This window comes from Balaenoptera ricei, chromosome 20, assembly GCF_028023285.1.
Source record: "Balaenoptera ricei isolate mBalRic1 chromosome 20, mBalRic1.hap2, whole genome shotgun sequence".
Taxonomy (NCBI): Eukaryota; Metazoa; Chordata; class Mammalia; order Artiodactyla; family Balaenopteridae; genus Balaenoptera; species Balaenoptera ricei.
In genome coordinates this window covers 48,609,917-48,628,737 of record NC_082658.1, presented here as the reverse complement: position 1 = coordinate 48,628,737, position 18,821 = coordinate 48,609,917, and the positions used below count along the sequence as shown (strand labels likewise).

Sequence of the window (18,821 nt, the reverse complement as noted above, 5' to 3'; positions counted from 1 at the left end):
GGCTCCCTTCCTCCCCAAAGTAGCGGGGGCTGGGGCAGGAAAGGGATGCGGCAGGTGACAATGAGGGCCTGGCCTACCCCTCCCTCCCAGCTGCCCCCACCCTGCCAGTGCCCCACCTCTGCATTGTGGCTCCCCTGTAACCTCCTTTAATCTCATCTGTCTCAAGGGGAGCTCTGTCTGTCCGTGTTATTTATTGCTACCCCTGCCTGGTCTCCTGCCCCCACACCTGGCCCCAGGGCCTCTACGGAGGGACATGAAATAAATGCCCTGAAGCCAAATACCCATCTAGATCCTGATGATTTCGGACCCGTCCTTGGGGAGCCTGTCACCCGCCTCCTTGCCCTTTCCTGGGTCCTCAGGGATTCTAGCCCTGAGCCCAGGCCAGCCGCCCTTAAGTTGCTTCCACGTCGATCACAGCTCAAGTATTTTATTTCTAGTGAGTCAGTTATTTAGTAAGTGCATATGAAAGCTATTATAAATAAAATAATTTATATTTTTAGGAGATGATTCTTTTTAGATCCTACTCAATTGAAGATCTCTGTTGAAGAGTAACTGATTAAAATCAATGTCTTCATTCAAACTGGTAAACATTTAGTGGCCACAAACAACAAAAGAAGAATTTATCCTAATGGTTCTATGAGTCGATCAACATCAATAGATAAAATCAATAAGTAGAAAACTGGCTTGAAAAATTTTATAAAATAGATACCTCCTTAAGCTGTTCTTTTCGAAGTTTATATTCTCTTTTCTGGGACTCCAAAAAGCTGTTTAGTTCTTTCTTCTGTTGGGCCTGAATATGTTGCTGAAATTTTTTCTCTTCATTGGCCATCACTTTAGCCTATGGGAAATTTAAAAAATGGATCAAATTAGTTAAGTAGATTCAAAGCAACAGTTTAATATATACCACTAAGGATATTTTTTCCCTTAAGAACATAAAATCAGTATAAGCATTACCAATACCAATTACATAGCATCTTATTATTTGAATTTCAGAGAACCAGTAAAATGGAACTCATCTTTAATATGTTGATCTTTTACAGAATCAAAACGTTTTCACCTTTTTAAAAATTTAACAATATGTCCTCCCCCAAGAAAATAAAACAAATATATATTTATCCACAAATATAATTAAGTCATAACCTTTTATCTAGATTGATTTGTATATTAAATAATGTAATATACTCCTCTTCAAATTAAACCCTGACCTTTAACTTATATATTAAGTAATATGAAAATGTTAAATATTAGATACATATCATACTGTTTTATTTCTGATTATATAGGCAATGCATATTCATTGTAGATCATTTAGGAAATACAGAAAAACACAAAAAAATCTTGTATGATTTTACCACCCAGAGATAACCAATATAAACATTTTGGTGCACACCCTCCCTACTTACTTCTATGCATACATACATTTTAAATAAATCTGTAATCATATTGCACATCCTATTTCATGATTTGCTTTTCTAAATATGTTAGTATCTACCTCTTTCCGAGTTATTAAAAATACTATCCAATGCCCAACAGGATTCTAAATATCTATACATTCTTTCATCAAATTATTTCAAAAGCAAATAATTATTTACTCTGTAAATTATTTTCCCAAATTCTCTATTATGAGAGGGTAGTTCTTCTATTTTGGGGGGAAAGGCTGAACAGGGTAACTATAATAAATAATGCCTCAATGTGGACAAGCCAGACACATTTCTAGATATTGTGTGAATTTACAGAGAACCTTACATTTTACCTGACAAATGTGACTATCAAAATAAAATTTAACTGATGGGACATCAAAAACATTAGAAGAGGGGCTTCCCTGGTGGCGCAGTGGTTGAGAATCTGCCTGCCAATGCAGGGGACACGGGTTCGAGCCCTGGTCTGGGATGATCCCACATGCCGCGGAGCAACTGGGCCCGTGAGCCACAAGTACTGAGCCTGCGTGTCTGGAGCCTGTGCTCCGCAACAAGAGAGGCCACGACAGTGAGAGGCCCGCGCACAGCAATGAAGAGTGGCCCCCGCTCGCCACAACTAGAGAAAGTTCTCGCACAGAAACGAAGACCCAACACAGCCAAAAGTAAAAATTAATTAATTAATTAATTAATTAAAAATATATCTATATATATATTTTAAAAAAAAGAAAAAAAGAATCGGCCTTCCAATGCAGGGGACACGGGTTCGAGCCCTGGTCTGGGAAGATCCCACATGCCGCAGAGCAACGAAGCCTGTGTGCCACAACCACTGAGCCTGAGCTCTAGAGCCTGTGAGCCACAACTACTGAGCCTGTGTGCCACAACTACTGAAACCCGCATGCCTAGAGCCCGTGCTCTGCAACAAGAGAAGCCACCGCAATGAGAAGCGCGTACACTGCAACAAAGAGTAGCCCCCACTCGCTGCAATTAGAGAAAGCCTGCGCGCAGCAATGAAGACCCAATGCAGCCAAAAATAAATAAATAAATAAATATTTTTTAAAAAAACCAAACCCACAAATGGGCTAAATCTTAATCTGAACCTCTTTTATTATCTCTAACATTCTCTGTAATCTTCAATTATTCTGATATTAAAATGCTGCTATAAATTTAAGATAGGTCTCCAAAAATCACAGAGAAGAGAATCATGAATGATTTTTCGAGACCTAAATCACCTATTGATAGGTGATTAACAAACTCCTCAGATAATCAGGGTACCTAGGGCCTAGAATGGTTGCATGATTTACCCACTGTGATACTATAAAACTATCAGTGTCAGGAAATAATCCCACATCTGTTGGTTCCCAGACTCAGTACCTGATATTATACAAGTTATATAAATGTTTCTTCCTTTCCCCAACTGATTTGCTTGGTTCTGGGGAAGATATATCCTAACATCAAAATGCCATCTTGGTTAATTCTGAGATGGTTACAATCTAGAGTAAATAAATTAGTAATACTGAATCAGCCACCTCTTTTTCCATGGCAGCCTGATGTTTCTTGATAAGTTTCTCCATTTCTGCAGCAAAATTGTTACGTTGTGTTTCAAGATCTTTGTCTAATCTGAGGCGATGTTCATCCATCTCAGCCTTTAACTTATTTTCCAGAGTCATCAGCTGCTTTTGATGTTGCCGCCTCATTCTCTTGTAGCCAGACATTTGTTCTCTAAGCTCAGAGTCCTGCTCATGTTCTTGCATTTGCCTTGTAACCTAGACACACAAACAATGGAGAGAAAAGAATAAAATTAAGCAAAACATTTTTATTTCAGAAGCATTTTAGACCACTCTACTATTGAGCCAAGTAGACAATCACTGTAAGAGATTCCAGTGAGCAGTTTCCAATTAAATTTCCAGGTGGTCTCCTAAAGAAATAGACACGCTGGTTCTAAAGTTTATATTGGAATGTAAAGGACCTACAATAGCCAAAACAATCTTGAGGGAAAAAAAGTTGGAAGACACACATTTCAGTAATCCAAACAATGTGGAATTGGTGGAAGAACAGGCTGAATAGATCAAAGGAACAGAATAAAATCTAGAAATAGACCCAAATATATTTAGTCAATTGATTTTCCACCAAAAAGTCAATTCAAAGAGGAAAAAATGTGTTATCATCAAATTCTGCTCACGCAACTGGTTCTCTGTATATAAAAGCAAAAGCAAAAATCTTGACTTCTGTATCACTCTATATACAAAAATTAATTTGAGAATCATTTGACATAAACACGAAATCCAGAATTATAAAGTAGGAAAAAAACCAAAATATCTTCATGACCATAGTGCAGGCAAATATTTCTTGGGCAGGACACAAAAAGCACTGACTATAAAGACAAAAATGTATAAACTGAATTTTTTAATTGAGGTAAAATTCACATAATATAAAATTAATCATTTTAAAGTGAACAACCCAGCAGCATTTAGTATATTCACAATGTTAGGCAACCACCACCTCTATCTACTTAAAAGACAGTTTTACCACCTCAGAAGAAAACCCTGTACCTGTTATGCAGCTGCTCCCCATTCTCCCCTTTTGGTAACCACCAATCTGTTTTCTGTCTCTATGGATTTATCTACTCTGGATACTTCATATAAATAGAGTCATATAATATGTGACCTTTTGTGTCTGGCTTCTTTAATTTAGCATGTTTTCAAGGTTCATCCATGTTGTATAGCATGTATCAGTATTTCATTCCTTTTTATAGCTAAATAATATTCCACTGTTTGCATATATCATAATTTGTTTATACATTCATCCACTGGTGAATATTAATATCTGTGTTGTTTCCACTTTTTGGGTATTGTGAATAGTGCTGCTGTGAACATGTGTGTAGTGTACTTGTTTGAGTAACTGTTTTCAATTCTTTTGGGTATATACCTAGTAGTAGAACAGCTGGGTCATGTGGTAAATCTATGTTTACGTTTTTGAGGCATCATCAACTGTTTTCCACAGCAGCTGAACCACTTTACATTCCTACCAGCAATATACAGGAGTTCCAATTTCTCTGCACTCCCTCCAACACTTGTTATTTTGTTTTTTCTTTTCTTTTCCTTTTTAAAAAAGATATCTGTACCTTCCTATTCACTGCAGCATTATTATTATTTTTTAAAATTTATTTATTTATTTATTTATGGCTGCGTTGGGTCTTCGTTGCTGCACGCAGGCTTTCTCTAGTTGCAGCAAGTGGGAGCTACTCTTTCTTGCAGTGCACAGGCTTCTCACTGCAGTGGCTTCTCTTGTTGCGGAGCATGGGCTCTAGGCACGCGGGCTTAAGTAGTTGCAGCACGCAGGCTCAGTAGTTATGGCTCACGGGCTCTGGAGCACAGGCTCAGTAGTTGTGGCGCACGGGCTTAGTTGCTCCGCAGCATGTGGGATCTCCCCGGACCAGGGCTCGAACCCATGTCCCCTGCATTTGCAGGCGGATTCTTAACCACTGTGCCACCAGGGAAGGCCCTCTGTTTTTAAAAAATAGCCATCCTAGTGGATGTGAGGTGGTACCTCTTTGTGGTTTTGATTTGCATTTCCCAAATGACTAATGATGTTGAGCACTTTTCATGTGCTTGTTAGCCATTTGTATATATTCTTTGCAGAAATGTTTATTCAAGTCCTTTACCTATGTTTTAATTTGGTTGTTTAAATTGGAATTTAAAACTAAAAAAATTTTAACCTCTCATCAAGACAACAGTAAGAAAAAGACTAGGTAAACCACAGATGAAGAAAAAACATTTACAAGATATATATGAAATATAATACTTGTAACCAGACTATATAAAGAACTCATACAAATCAATATTATAATGTGAACATCTGAATAAGAAACCAGGCAAAAGAGTTGAAGAGACACTTCACTAAAGAAGAAATATGAACAGACAATAAGCACATGAAAAGGTGCTTATTACAGTGACATCTTTAGTCACAGGAAAATGCAAAAAACAAACAAAAAAATCCACTATGAGATTCCATTTCACACCCACTACAATGGCTAAAAAAAGTGACAACACCAAATGTTGGAGAGGATACAGACCAACTGGAACTCTTACACATTGCTGATAGGCATGTGAAATGGTACAACCATTTTGGAAAACTGACAGAGGAAGTTAAACATATATATACCCCATGACTCAGCAATTCTACTCTTAGGTATTTACCAAAAAGAAATTAACACATAATGTTCACATAAAGGCTTGTATAAGAATGTTTATAACAATCTTATGCGTAATAGCCCCAAACAGGAATCAAACCAAGTGTTCCTCAATAGAAGAATGGATTAAAATATTGTGGTATATTCACACAATGAAAATATATTTACAGTAATAAAAAAGAATGAACTTTGATGAACACAATATAGATGAATCTCAAAAACATTAAGCTGAGCAAAATAAGCCAGACACAAAAGAGTACATTCTGTGTGATTCCACCGATATAAAATCCAAAAACAGAACTAACAACAGTGAAGAAACAAAGTGGTGGTCATGAGAGTGGAGAGTTGACTAAAGAGGGGTATGAGGAAACTTTCTGGAACGACAATAAATTTTAATTTTTTTTTTTTTTTAGTCGATGGTTAACATAATGTGTACCACTAAAAATACTTCAAATTGAATAACTAAGATCTACGCATTTTATTGTATGAAAAAAATCCAAGGCATAAGTCAGACTGAGTTATGGTACGTGGTAATCATATTGAATAATATAGCTACTCATATCTTTGCACACAAATATACCTACTCTCTGAATGTTTTACTTGAAATAAATGGACTTACTAGGTTTAAGGATATGGATCTTAAGTTTTCTAAAACTTTTTTTTTTTTTAATTTATTTATTTTTGGCTGTGTTGGGTCTTCATTTCTGCATACAGGCTTTCTCTAGTTGTGGTGTGCGGGGCTACTCTTTGTTGCGATACGAGAGCTTCTCATTGCGGTGGCTTCTCTTGTTGCGGAGCACGGGCTCTAGGCACCCTGGCTTCAGTAGTTGCAGCACGCGGCCTTCAGTAGTTGCAGCATGCAGGCTCAGTAGTTGTGGCTCACGGGCTCTAGAGCACAGGCTCAGTAGTTGTGGCGCAAGGGCTTAGTTGCTCCACGGCATGTGGGATCTTCCCGGACCAGGGCTCGAACCCGTGTCCCCTGCATTGGCAGGCGGATTCTCAACCACTGCGCCAACAGGGAAGCCCTAAAGCCATAACTTTTTAAGACTGTCCTTACGGAACTCCCTTGCGGTCCAGTGGTTAGGACTCCTGGTTGGAGAATTAACATCCTGCAAGCCATGCAGTGCAGCACAACTAACTAACTAACTAACTAACTAACTAATTAACTGACTAAATAAATAAATAGTGTCCTTAATTAATTTGAGGGAGCCAAAATTTGGGACAGAAGGCTTGCTTGGGAAACACTTAATATGTGCCCAGTCACAAAGATGTTTTCCCACAAGCTGGCCCCTGTCCAGGTATTTATTAAAATAGTCATGAAAAAATTAAGCAATCATTGTTTGCTACTTGCTCTGTTCAAAGAATTATTTACATGTTGTAGAATAGTAGGAATGACTTGACTTATGGTAGGGGATGGTGTTCTTGACCTTAGACATCATTCAGATTCATGGGCCACAGCATGGGATTTATAAGATCTGCTATGTAGTTGATAATTCAGGTAACTCCCATATATTTTTTTCTTTCTGTCATATTTTCTAATAACCTATTTTCCCTTTGATATCTTAATATATTTTCTTTCTATCCCTAGTAAGTATTCTTTATCATGTTTTGGTCCTACATATCTGACTGATTAGGGTTATGAGTACCCCAGTATAACAACATCCTTGTAATGAACAAATAATCCATTTTTATTATTTGGGAAATCAGAAGAACTACATTTTGAATATATCAAATTGGACTACTTGCTATTTCCCAAACATCCCCCCCCCGCTCATTTTGGTCAATTCTTAGGTGGAAATTACATTTTTCCTCTCCCCCGTGCCTAAAACCAACTAATTATTAAAGGCTCAGATGATTTATTTTATAAATACCCCCTTTATGCCCCGATTCAAAGGTAATCTGAATTCCTATTTAGTACCTTTTAGCCCTCTTAAGCTAATTCAATATATTCTAATATATTACTTATTTGTGCACACATCTCTCAGAGTGCTTTGTATAATATCTTTCTCATAAGAGGTAGTTAAATGTTGAATAAATGTTTTGCAAAATAAACCCCGAATAAATAAAAAAGAGATAATTATACTTGAGTATAGATAGGTGCCAATGTCCAACATGGAAAATATATTTCTAATTTGCAGTAGAACATACCAGTGATGCCGTCCGTATAGTAGCAAAGTGTTCTCGATTACGGTAGTGTGATTTATGACGAGATACTTGGGGTGGAGATTGTGGATCTGATGCCCTTGTTCTAGGATCTCCCTCTTCTCTGTAATTTTCTTCCTCCTAGGCAAAGAAACAGACATTACTATCTGAGGAGAACACAGTTCACGTGAACTTTCAAGAAAGTTAAAGGTTAAACACAACTTGATCAATAAATCTCAAGGACATAATTTTAAAAAGCAAAAACAAAAAATGGGAACGCTGACATTTTATTTTCAACACAATTTGAATCAGGAGACATTATTTCCTCAGTGTATGAAATAGCACACAGATTCAGGATAAGGAAATGTATATGGCTAGAGTTATTAATATTCATTAAATGCAAAATTAAAAAGCTTTAACATAACTTAAAAACAAAGATAATAAAGCATGCAGCCAGTATTTTAAACAGCAGTAATAAAGTAAATTACTCTAAGGCTCTTGGGTTTTAGAAGTAATAATATAGCTTAAAAAGATCTTTATAATACTTCTGCCATTTGTCCAAGTAAACAAAAAATAGTTATACAAATTTTTAGAACTTATGTCTTTCTTGACATATACCTTAGTTCATTAACTGAAGAGGAAGTCAACTAGCAACCAACTAATTGTGGGAATAATCTTTTTACAGCTAATCCTCTTACCTAAGAATATAAAAATTAAACATGATTTTTCCCTAAATAACACTACTACTTAACTAAATCATTCTTGAAAACTGCGTGTTAAAACATTTGTAATATAAAATTTTCCATTTTAACCATTTTTACGTATACAATTCAGTGGCGTCAATTATATTTTCAATGCTGTGCCACCATCCTCACTATTTCCCAAACTTTTTCATCACCCCAAATGGAAATTCTGTATCCATTAGCAAAAATTCTCCATTTCATCCTCCAGTCAGCCCCTGGTAACCTCTAATCCACTTTCTGTCTCTATGAATTTGTCTATTCTAGATAGTTCATATAAGTGGAATTATACATTATTTGTCCTTTTACATCTGATGTATATCATTTAGCATAATGTTTTCAAGGTTCACTAATGTTGTAGCATGTATCAGAATTTCATTCCTTTTTACAGCTGAAAAATATTCATCATTATGTATATACCATGGTTTTCTTTATCCATTTATCTGTTGAGGAACACTTGTATTGGTTCCACCTTTTAGCTATTATTCCTAATAACTTTCTAGGTAACACTGCAAGCTGTGAAGTTTAAAAGGAAGCATTCCTATTAACTGCTAAAAGGAGTTATCTGATCTTCAAATATTTTCAAGAAAATTTAAAATCTTGCATTTGAAAGTATGAAGACTAATATACTAAACACCAGTATTTCCTAAACCCAGAATTTATATTTTTCCATAATTACACTAAGTTTTATCTTAAAGATGTAAACATTATGGATAATGCAAAAGTCACTTTTGGTCACCACCCATCCTACCCCATTCTCCCACTCTTCAAAGGTAACCGTTATATTATAATGAATTTCATGAGTAAACCTACTATTTTTTTTTATCTACTATTTTTAAATACTTTATTTTCCATCTAAGTAACTTCAAATAATACATTATATATAGTATTCCTGTATTTCTTCTTCTAAGATTTTTAAAAATATTTTTTGTATTCTCAACACATTAGTTTCCCAAATGCAGACATTACATTGGGAATTAACAAGCCTATTGCCATTCTAAAATAAGTTACCTAAAATTGTTCCAAACTTCTGAAACAGCAAAGAAAAAAAAAAAAATCTCGAAGGGGATTAGGAACCAAGATGGCGCAGTAGAAGGACGCGCTCTCCCTCCCTCTTGCAAGAACACCAGAATCACAACTAACTACTGGACAATCATCGACAGGAAGACACTGGAACCCACCAAAAAAAGATACCCCACATCCAAAGACAAAGGAGAAGCCACAATGAGACGGTAGAAGGGGTGCAATCACAGTAAAATCAAATGCCATAACTGCTGGGTGGGTGACTCACAGACTGGAGAACACTTATACCACAGAAGTCCACCCACTGGAGTGAAGGTTCTGAGCCCCACGTCAGGTTCCCAACCTGGGGGTCCGGCAATGGGAGGAGGAATTCCTAGAGAATCAGACTTTGAAGGCTAGTGGGATTTGACTGCAGGACTTCGACAGGACTGGGGGAAACAGAGACTCCACTCTTGGAGGGCACACACAAAGCAGTGTGCGCATCGGGACCCAGGGGAAGGAGAAGTGACCCCAGGGGAGAATGAACCAGACCTACCTGCTAGTGTTGGCGGGTCTCCTGCACAGGCGGGGGGTGGCACTGTTTCACCGTGGGGACAAGGACACTGGCAGCGGAAGTTCTGGGAAGTACTCCTTTGCATGAGCCCTCCCAGAGTCCGCCATTAGCCCCACCAAAAAGCCCAGGTAGGCTCCAGTGTTGGGTTGCCTCAGGCCAAACAACCAACAGGGAGGGAACCCAGCCCCACCCATCAGCAGTCAAGCAGATTAAAAGTTTTACTGAGCTCTGCCCACCACAGCAACAGTCAGCTCTACCCACCACCAGTCCCTCCCATCAGGAAACTTGCACAAGCTTCTTAGATAGCCTCATCCAACAGAGGGCAGACAGCAGAAGCAAGAAGAACTACAATCCTGCAGCCTGTGGAACAAAAACCACATTCACAGAAAGATAGACAAGATGAAAAGGCAGAGGGCTATGTACCAGATGAAGGAACAAGATAAAACCCCAGAAAAACAACTAAATGAAGTGGAGATAGGCAACCTTCCAGAAAAAGAATTCAGAATAAGGATAGTGAAGATGATCCAGGACCTCGGAAAAAGAATGGAGGCAAAGATCGAGAAGATGCAAGAAATGTTTAACAAAGACCTAGAAGAATTAAAGAACAAACAAACAGAGATGAACAATACAATAACTGAAATGAAAACTACACTAGAAGGAATCAATAGCAGAATAACTGAGGCAGAAGAACAGATAAGTGACCTGGAAGACAGAACGGTGGAATTCACTGCTGCGGAACAGAATAAAGAAAAAAGAATGAAAAGAAATGAAGACAGCCTAAGAGACTTCTGGGACAACATTAAACGCAACAACGTTTGCATTATAGGGGTCCCAGAAGGAGAAGAGAGAGAGAAAGGACCAGAGAAAATATTTGAAGACATTATAGTCGAAAACTTCCCTAACATGGGAAAGGAAATAGCCAGCCACCCAAGTCCAGGAAGCGCAGAGAGTCCCATACAGGATAAACCCAAGGAGAAACACGCCAAGACACATAGTAATCAAAGTGGCAAAAATTAAAGACAAAGAAAAATTATTGAAAGCAGCAAGGGAAAAACGACAAATAACATACAAGGGAACTCCCATAAGGTTAACAGCTGATTTCTCAGCAGAAACTCTACAAGCCAGAAGGGAGTGGCATGATATACTTAAAGTGATGAAAGGGAAGAACCTACAACCAAGATTACTCTACCCGGCAAGGATCTCATTCAGATTCGATGGAGAAATCAAAAGCTTTACAGACAAGCAAAAGCTAAGGGGATTCAGCACCACCAAACCAGCTCTACAACAAATGCTAAAGGAACTTCTCTAAGGGGGAACACAAGAGAAGAAAAGGACCTACAAAAACAAACCTAAAACAATTAAGAAAATGGTCATAGGAACATACATATCGATAATTACCTTAAACGTGAATGGATTAAAGGCTCCAACCAAAAGACACAGGCTTGCTGAATGGATACAAAAACAAGACCAATCTATATGCTGTCTACAAGAGACCCACTTCAGACCTAGGGACACATACAGACTGAAAGGGAGGGGATGGAAAAAGATATTCCATGCAAATGGAAATCAAAAGAAAGCTGGACTAGCAATACTCATATCAGATAAAATAGACTTTAAAATAAAGAATGTTACAAGACACAAGGAAGGACACTACATAATGATCAAGGGATCAATCCAAGAAGAAGATATAACAATTATAAATATATATGCACCCAACATAGGAGAACCTCAATACATAAGGCAACTGCTAACAGCTATAAAAGAGGAAATCGACAGTAACACAACAATAGTGGGGGACTTTAACACCTCATTTACACCAATGGACAGATCATCCAAAATGAAAATAAATAAGGAAACAGAAGCTTTAAATGACACAACAGACCAGATAGGTTTAATTGATATTTATAGGACATTCCATCCAGAAACAGCAGATTACACATTCTTCTCAAGTGCGCACGGAACATTCTCCAGGATAGATCACATCTTGGGTCACAAATCAAGCCACAATAAATTTAAGAAAATTGAAATCATATCAAGCATCTTTTCTGACCACAACGCTATGAGATTAGAAATGAATTACAGGGAAAAAAACGTAAAAAACACAAACACATGGACACTAAACAATACGTTACTAAATAACCAAGAGATCACTGAAGAAATCAAAGAGGAAATCAAAAAATACTTAGAGACAAATGACAATGAAAACACGATGACCCAAAACCTAAGGGATGCAGCAAAAGCAGTTCTAAGAGGGAAGTTTATAGCTATACAAGCCTACCTAAAGAAACAAGAAAAATCTCAAATAAACAATCTAACCTTACACCTAAAGGAACTAGACAAAGAAGAACAAACAAAACCCAAAGTTAGCAGAAGGAAAGAAATCATAAAGATCAGAGAAGAAATAAATGAAATAGAAACAAAACAATAACAAGGATCAATAAAACTAAAAGCTGGTTCTTTGAGAAGATAAACAAAATTGATAAACCATTAGCCAGAATCATCAAGAAAAAGAGGGAGAGGACTCAAATCAATAAAATTAGAAATGAAAAAGGAGAAGTTACAACAGACACCACAGAAATACAAAGCATCCTAAGAGACTACTACAAGCAACTTTATGCCAATAAAATGGACAACTGGAAGAAATGGACAAATTCTTAGAAAGGTATAACCTTCCAAGACTGAACCAGGAAGAAACAGAAAATATGAACAGAACAATCACAAGTAATGAAATTGAAACTGTGATTAAAAATCTTCCAACAAACAAAAGTCCAGGACCAGACGGCTTCACAGGTGAATTCTATCAAACATTTAGAGAAGAGCTAACACCCACCCTTCTCAAACTCTTCCAAAAAACTGCGGAGGGAGGAACACTACCAAACTCATTCTATGAGGCCACCATCACCCTGATACCAAAACCAGACAAAGATACTACAAAAAAAGAAAATTACAGACCAATATCACTGATGAATATAGATGCAAAAATCCTCAGCAAAATACTAGCAAACAGAATCCAACAACACATTAAAAGGATCATATACCATGATCAAGTGGGATTTATCCCAGGGATGCAAGGATTCTTCAATATACGCAAATCAATCAATGTGATACACCATATTAACAAATTGAAGAAGAAAAACCATATGATCATCTCAATAGATGCAGAAAAAGCTTTTGACAATATTCAACACCCGTTTATGATAAAAACTCTCCAAGAAGTGGGCATAGAGAGAACCTACCTCAACATAATAAAGGCCATATATGACAAACCCACAGCAAACATCATTCTCAATGGTGAAAAAATGAAAGCATTTCCTCTAAGATCAGGAACGAGACAAGGATGTCCACTCTCACCACTATTATTCAACATAGTTCTGGAAGTCCTAGCCACGGCAATCAGAGAAGAAAAAGAAATAAAAGGAATACAAATTGGAAAAGAAGAAGTAAAACTGTCACTGTTTGCAGATGGCATGACACTTTACATAGAGAATCCTAAAGATGCCACCAGAAAACTACTAGAGCTAATCAATGAATTTGGTAAGGTTGCAGGATACAAAATTAATGCACAGAAATCTCTTGCATTCCTATACACTAATGATGAAAAATCTGAAAGAGAAATTAAGGAAACACTCTCATTTACCATTGCAACAAAAAGAATAAAATATCTAGGAATAAACCTACCTAGGGAGACAAAAGACCTGTATGCAGAAAACTATAAGACACTGATGAAAGAAATTAAAGATGATACCAACAGATGGAGAGATATACCATGTTCTTGGATTGGAAGAATCAATATTGTGAACATGACTATACTACCCAAAGCAATCTACAGATTCAATGCAATCCCTATAAAATTACCAATGGCATTTTTTACGGAATTAGAACCAAAACTCTTAAAATGTGTATGGAGACACAAAAGACCCCAAATAGCCAAAGCAGTCTTGAGGGAAAAAAATGGAGCAGGAGGAATCAGACTCCCTGACTTCAGACTATACTACAAAGCTACAGTAATCAAGACAATATGGTACTGGCACAAAAACAGAAACATAGATCAATGGAACAAGAGAGAAAGCCCAGAGATAAACCCATGCACTTATGGTCAACTAATCTATGACAAAGGAGGCAAGGATGTACAATGGAGAAAAGACAGCCTCTTCAATAAGTGGTGCTGGGAAAACTGGACAGCTACATGTAAAAGAATGAAATTAGAACACTCCCTAACACCATACACAAAAATAAACTCAAAGTGGATTAGAGACCTAAATGTAAGACCGGACACTATAAAACTCTTAGAGGAAAACATAGGAAGAACACTCTTTGACATAAATCACAGCAAGATCTTTTTTGATCCACCTCCTAGAGTAATGGAAATAAAAACAAAAGTAAACAAATGGGACCTAATGAAACTTAAAAGCTTTTGCACAGCAAAGGAAACTATAAACAAGACGAAAAGACAACCCTCAGAATGGGAGAAAATATTTGCAAATGAATCAACGGACAAAGGATTAATCTCCAAAATATATAAACAGCTCATGCAGCTCAATATTAAAGAAACAAACAATCCAATCCAAAAATGGGCAGAAGATCTAAATAGACATTTCTCCAAAGAAGACATACAGATATGGCCAAGAAGCACATGAAAAGCTGCTCAACATCACTAATTATTAGAGAAATGCAAATCAAAACTACAATGAGGTATCACCTCACACCAGTTAAAATGGGCATCATCAGAAAATCTACAAACAACAAATGCTGGAGAGGGTGTGGAGAAAAAGGAACCCTCTTGCACTGTTGGTGGGAATGTAAATTGATACAGCCACTATGGAGAACAGTATGCAGGTTCCTTAAAAAAGTAAAAATAGAATTACTATATGATCCAGCAATCCCACTACTGGGTATATACCCAGAGAAAACCATAATTCAAAAAGATACATGCACCCCAATGTTCACTGCAGCACTATTTACAATAGCCAGGTCATGGAAGCAACCTAAATGCACATCAACATACGAACGGATAAAGAAGATGTGGTACATATATAAAATGGAATATTACTCAACCATAAAAATGAATGAAATTGGGTCATCTGTTGAGACGTGGATGGATCTAGAGACTGTCATACAGAGTGAAGTAAGTCAGAAAGAGAAAAACAAATATCGTATATTAACACATGAACGTGGAACCTAGAAAAATGGTACAGATGAATCAGTTTGCAAGGCAGAAGTTGAGACACAGATGTAGAGAACAAACGTATGGACACCAAGGGGGGAAAGCCGTGGTGGGGTGGGGATGGTGGTGTGCTGAACTGGGCGATTGGGATTGACATGTATACACTGATGTGTATAAAATTGATGACTAATAAGAATCTGCTGTATAAAAAAATAAATAAAATAAAATTCAAAAATTCAAAAAAAAAAATCTCCTCTTAAACTAATCAGATGAAGAAAATTATTTACCGAAGTAGAAATTTTTTTTCACTGAAATCCAAATACTCACAGGTTTTAAATGGATGACAGAACTATTAGACATCACTGTGTGGTCTCCCTCCATCATGTCTAGCTCACTCTTGTCATCCGAGGCATCTGGAAGACTGTTAACACTACTGCTTTGGCTACTGGCACTGATGGACATACTGGGAATAGACTGATTACTTCCAACACTATTCACTGTTCCTGTCCGTCCAACACCATGATCTTGTTCCTAAGGAAAAAGAGCATTAGGTTCAAATATCTGTATCTCTTTCGATTTCTTGAATACAAGCACCAAGCACACTGCTTGGCACACAGTCTTTAGAAAGTCAGAGGCCTATCATGAGACATTCCCTTTATTTGGTGAGACCAGGAAGTTAACCAACTGCTAATAGAAAAATAAACAAATAAAAATGACCAACAGGTAAATAACAAAAAGCAAACCAACTGTGTGAAAAAGGCAGTTTACCAGTTTTGGGTTATTTCCAAAGTACAGCATTTTCTCTAAATTGTTTGACACTTTTTGAAATCCATTTTTACCAGACATCTCATGGGGTATATACAGAGATTCTGCTCATTTCTTAATGATTCCCATGGTTAAAAGAAGCCCTAACCATGGGAATTCCATGTCAGTCCAGTGGTTAGGACTCTGTGCTTCCAAAAAACAAAAAACAAGCCCTAACCTTTAAAAAAAAAAATCCTAGAAACAACTCCTTTTAGTTGTTATTTTTTTGTTGAAGGCTTTTGAAGTGTATTTTTCTTTCTACTTAAAATATAGTCTCTAGCCTATCCTTCTACCACCAAATAATTTAATTCCTATTTTTCTGTAAATTAAAAATTATGTATTACATATATATGTAGTCACAATCACAAGAATGTTTTTCTGAAGTAACCAGGCAAGCCATGGTATCTGGGTACCAACATTACAATAGTCTTACCATACCAAAATTCTATAAGGTATGCAGAATTTAATAAATATGAACACATGGTATATATAGAGGAACTTTTCTTTTATCTCTAGCCTAACAGAGATGCTGTTATAGATTAAACTACATTAGAATCTTATTAATTTCACAACTTTACTTTACCACAACTTTATTTCATATATCTAAAATAACCGAAAACAATTTTCGAAAGACTATCAAAAGAACTAAAAAACAAAACAAAAATACCCAAAACTGTAGGTTAAGAAAATCTTGCATTTTATAGTTCATTAATTATGTAGCACTATTAAAAAGAAAAGTAACTAACTGCTGCTCCTAGTTTCAGAATGCAAAGTGATCTCTCTCACTGGACAACAGAAAAAACAAATCAAAGCTCTGGAATTCTGACAGAAGCAAAGAAGAAAACTGAAAATATTTACAGTAAAAAAGATAACTTTATATGTATATTTCCATGTGAGAAAGTTCTGTAACATATCCATTGCAAATTTATATTTCCATTCTCCTTAAAAGGCAACAGGGAAAGAACTTGACCTTAAGAGTGACAGCTATTTGAATTTGAACCCATATGGCTCTACGTACAGTGAGTTAACCACTGACCCTTGCTTTTACTCATTTGTAAAATGAGTATTTTAGAACTGCACAGATGGAATGAAAGTATACAGAACTGAAAAGAAGTGTCCCTGGAAGAATGCTTGGTAACTTTCTAATGACTTGTGAGTGAGTACTGTCAACTTCCAGAGTCTATAGTTTCAAATACTTTCAAAAGCATGTCCCACACAATTGGACAATCAGGCAAAAAAAAGGGTTCAGTGGCCAAGAAATTTGAGAGGGACTAGATTAAACAAAGTTGAACCGGTTTCTTTAATACAAGAGTTCTCAGAGCTTTACTATGTATGCCAATGTGCACTATGAAGGGACTGGATTTAAAGAACACAAAACCCTTTTTTCCCACCTGGGATCTTACAGGACCAGTGTTAAGAAAACACAACCTGGGCTTCCCTGGTGGCGCAGTGGTTGAGAATCTGCCTGCCAATGCAGGGGACACGGGTTCGAGCCCTGGTCTGGGAAGATCCCACATGCTGCGGAGCAACTAGGCCCGTGAGCCACAATTACTGAGCCTGCGCGTCTGGAGCCTGTGCTCCGCAACAAGAAAGGCCGCGACAGTGAGAGGCCCGCGCACCGCGATGAAGAGTGGACCCCACTTGCCGCAACTGGAGAAAGCCCTCGCACAGAAACGAAGACCCAACACAGCCAAAACTAAATAAATAAATAAATTAAAAAAAAAAAAAAAAAGAAAACACAACCTGAGAACCACTGATGTAAGAGATTCGTGATGTAAAAGACAAGTTGCAAAAGTAAAGAAGCCAATGAAGAGAGCTCAATATTTGCATCATTTCTAAATTATTACCTCTTCTTCTTCCTGTGCTTCTACTGCTGGTCCATTATGTGCCTCCTGGAAAAGGAGTTTCTTCATCTTTCGATACTGCAGATTGTCCAGCTCCCTTACTGCATCCTTTGTCCTCTGAATAAGATCTATTAACACTGTTTCAGGGCGCTCCCGAAGAACAAACATGTGCTGGATAAGAGAATGTAAAAGTCAAGTTGAAATCTGTATATTTTTCAATTAGTACAAATGTACCCCTTCTTAGACCCTAGAGATACTATCCTGAATAATCATGATAATGCATAAAATCTATAGCTATTGAATTCTATTACATTTCTGACATCTTATACTTACAAAATTGTCATTTACATATATTCACTCTCTGCCTACAGAACTACCCCTGTACATTTTATAAAAACTTTGCACATCATACTTTTGTTGGTCAACTGAAAATGCAGAGTTGAAATGATAAAAAGGTTTAATTAAACACTAAGAAGTAAGTTCAATTAGAGCCCTAAACAAAGGCTAAAGGTTTACATATTCTTATAACTGATGATTTCACAGAAAAGGCACGTCAGTTCTGAGTTTTATTAGGTTTCAACAGAAATGCATTTACTGACGGTGAATTACTTAATATAAACCTGGATATTACGGGTTTCTTTATATGTTGCATAAACAGTACTCTTCATAAAACACTACCAGTTGATTAAAAGCCATTATATTATTAGTGATTTTTACCACTAACGTTTAATAAAGCTTAACGTTATCAAATAAATAAAAGTAGAAAGAACAATTCCAACTTTAGAATATCACTGCTACATTTTGATACCTTTCTTTTCAGAAATTTTCTATGTATAGACTTTTGTTTTGTAGATACAGTTAGTATATAGATTGCAGAAAGATACCTTCTGTCCTTGAGTTCATGAGATACCCTTGAATTTTTGTAACACTTTTACGTTCTTTGT

At 36.8% G+C, this 18,821-nt stretch overlaps 1 protein-coding gene across 6 annotated transcripts in view; it reads right to left on the bottom strand.

The window, feature by feature from the left end:
* TAOK1 (TAO kinase 1) overlaps positions 1-18,821 on the bottom strand; it is a 231,247-nt gene that overhangs the window by 33,241 nt on the left and 179,185 nt on the right. For all 6 annotated transcript variants that reach the window (XR_009499757.1, XM_059908929.1, XM_059908931.1 and 3 more), the window contains 5 exons: positions 17,881-18,048; positions 15,557-15,760; positions 7,756-7,890; positions 2,945-3,181; positions 710-838 (listed from right to left, as the gene is read on the bottom strand). Coding sequence is in view for 5 of the 6 variants with exons in the window: in XM_059908929.1 (XP_059764912.1) it covers positions 710-838; positions 2,945-3,181; positions 7,756-7,890; positions 15,557-15,760; positions 17,881-18,048 (873 nt within the window). In the remaining variant the exon portion in view is untranslated. The remainder of the gene's footprint in view (positions 1-709; positions 839-2,944; positions 3,182-7,755; positions 7,891-15,556; positions 15,761-17,880; positions 18,049-18,821) is intronic.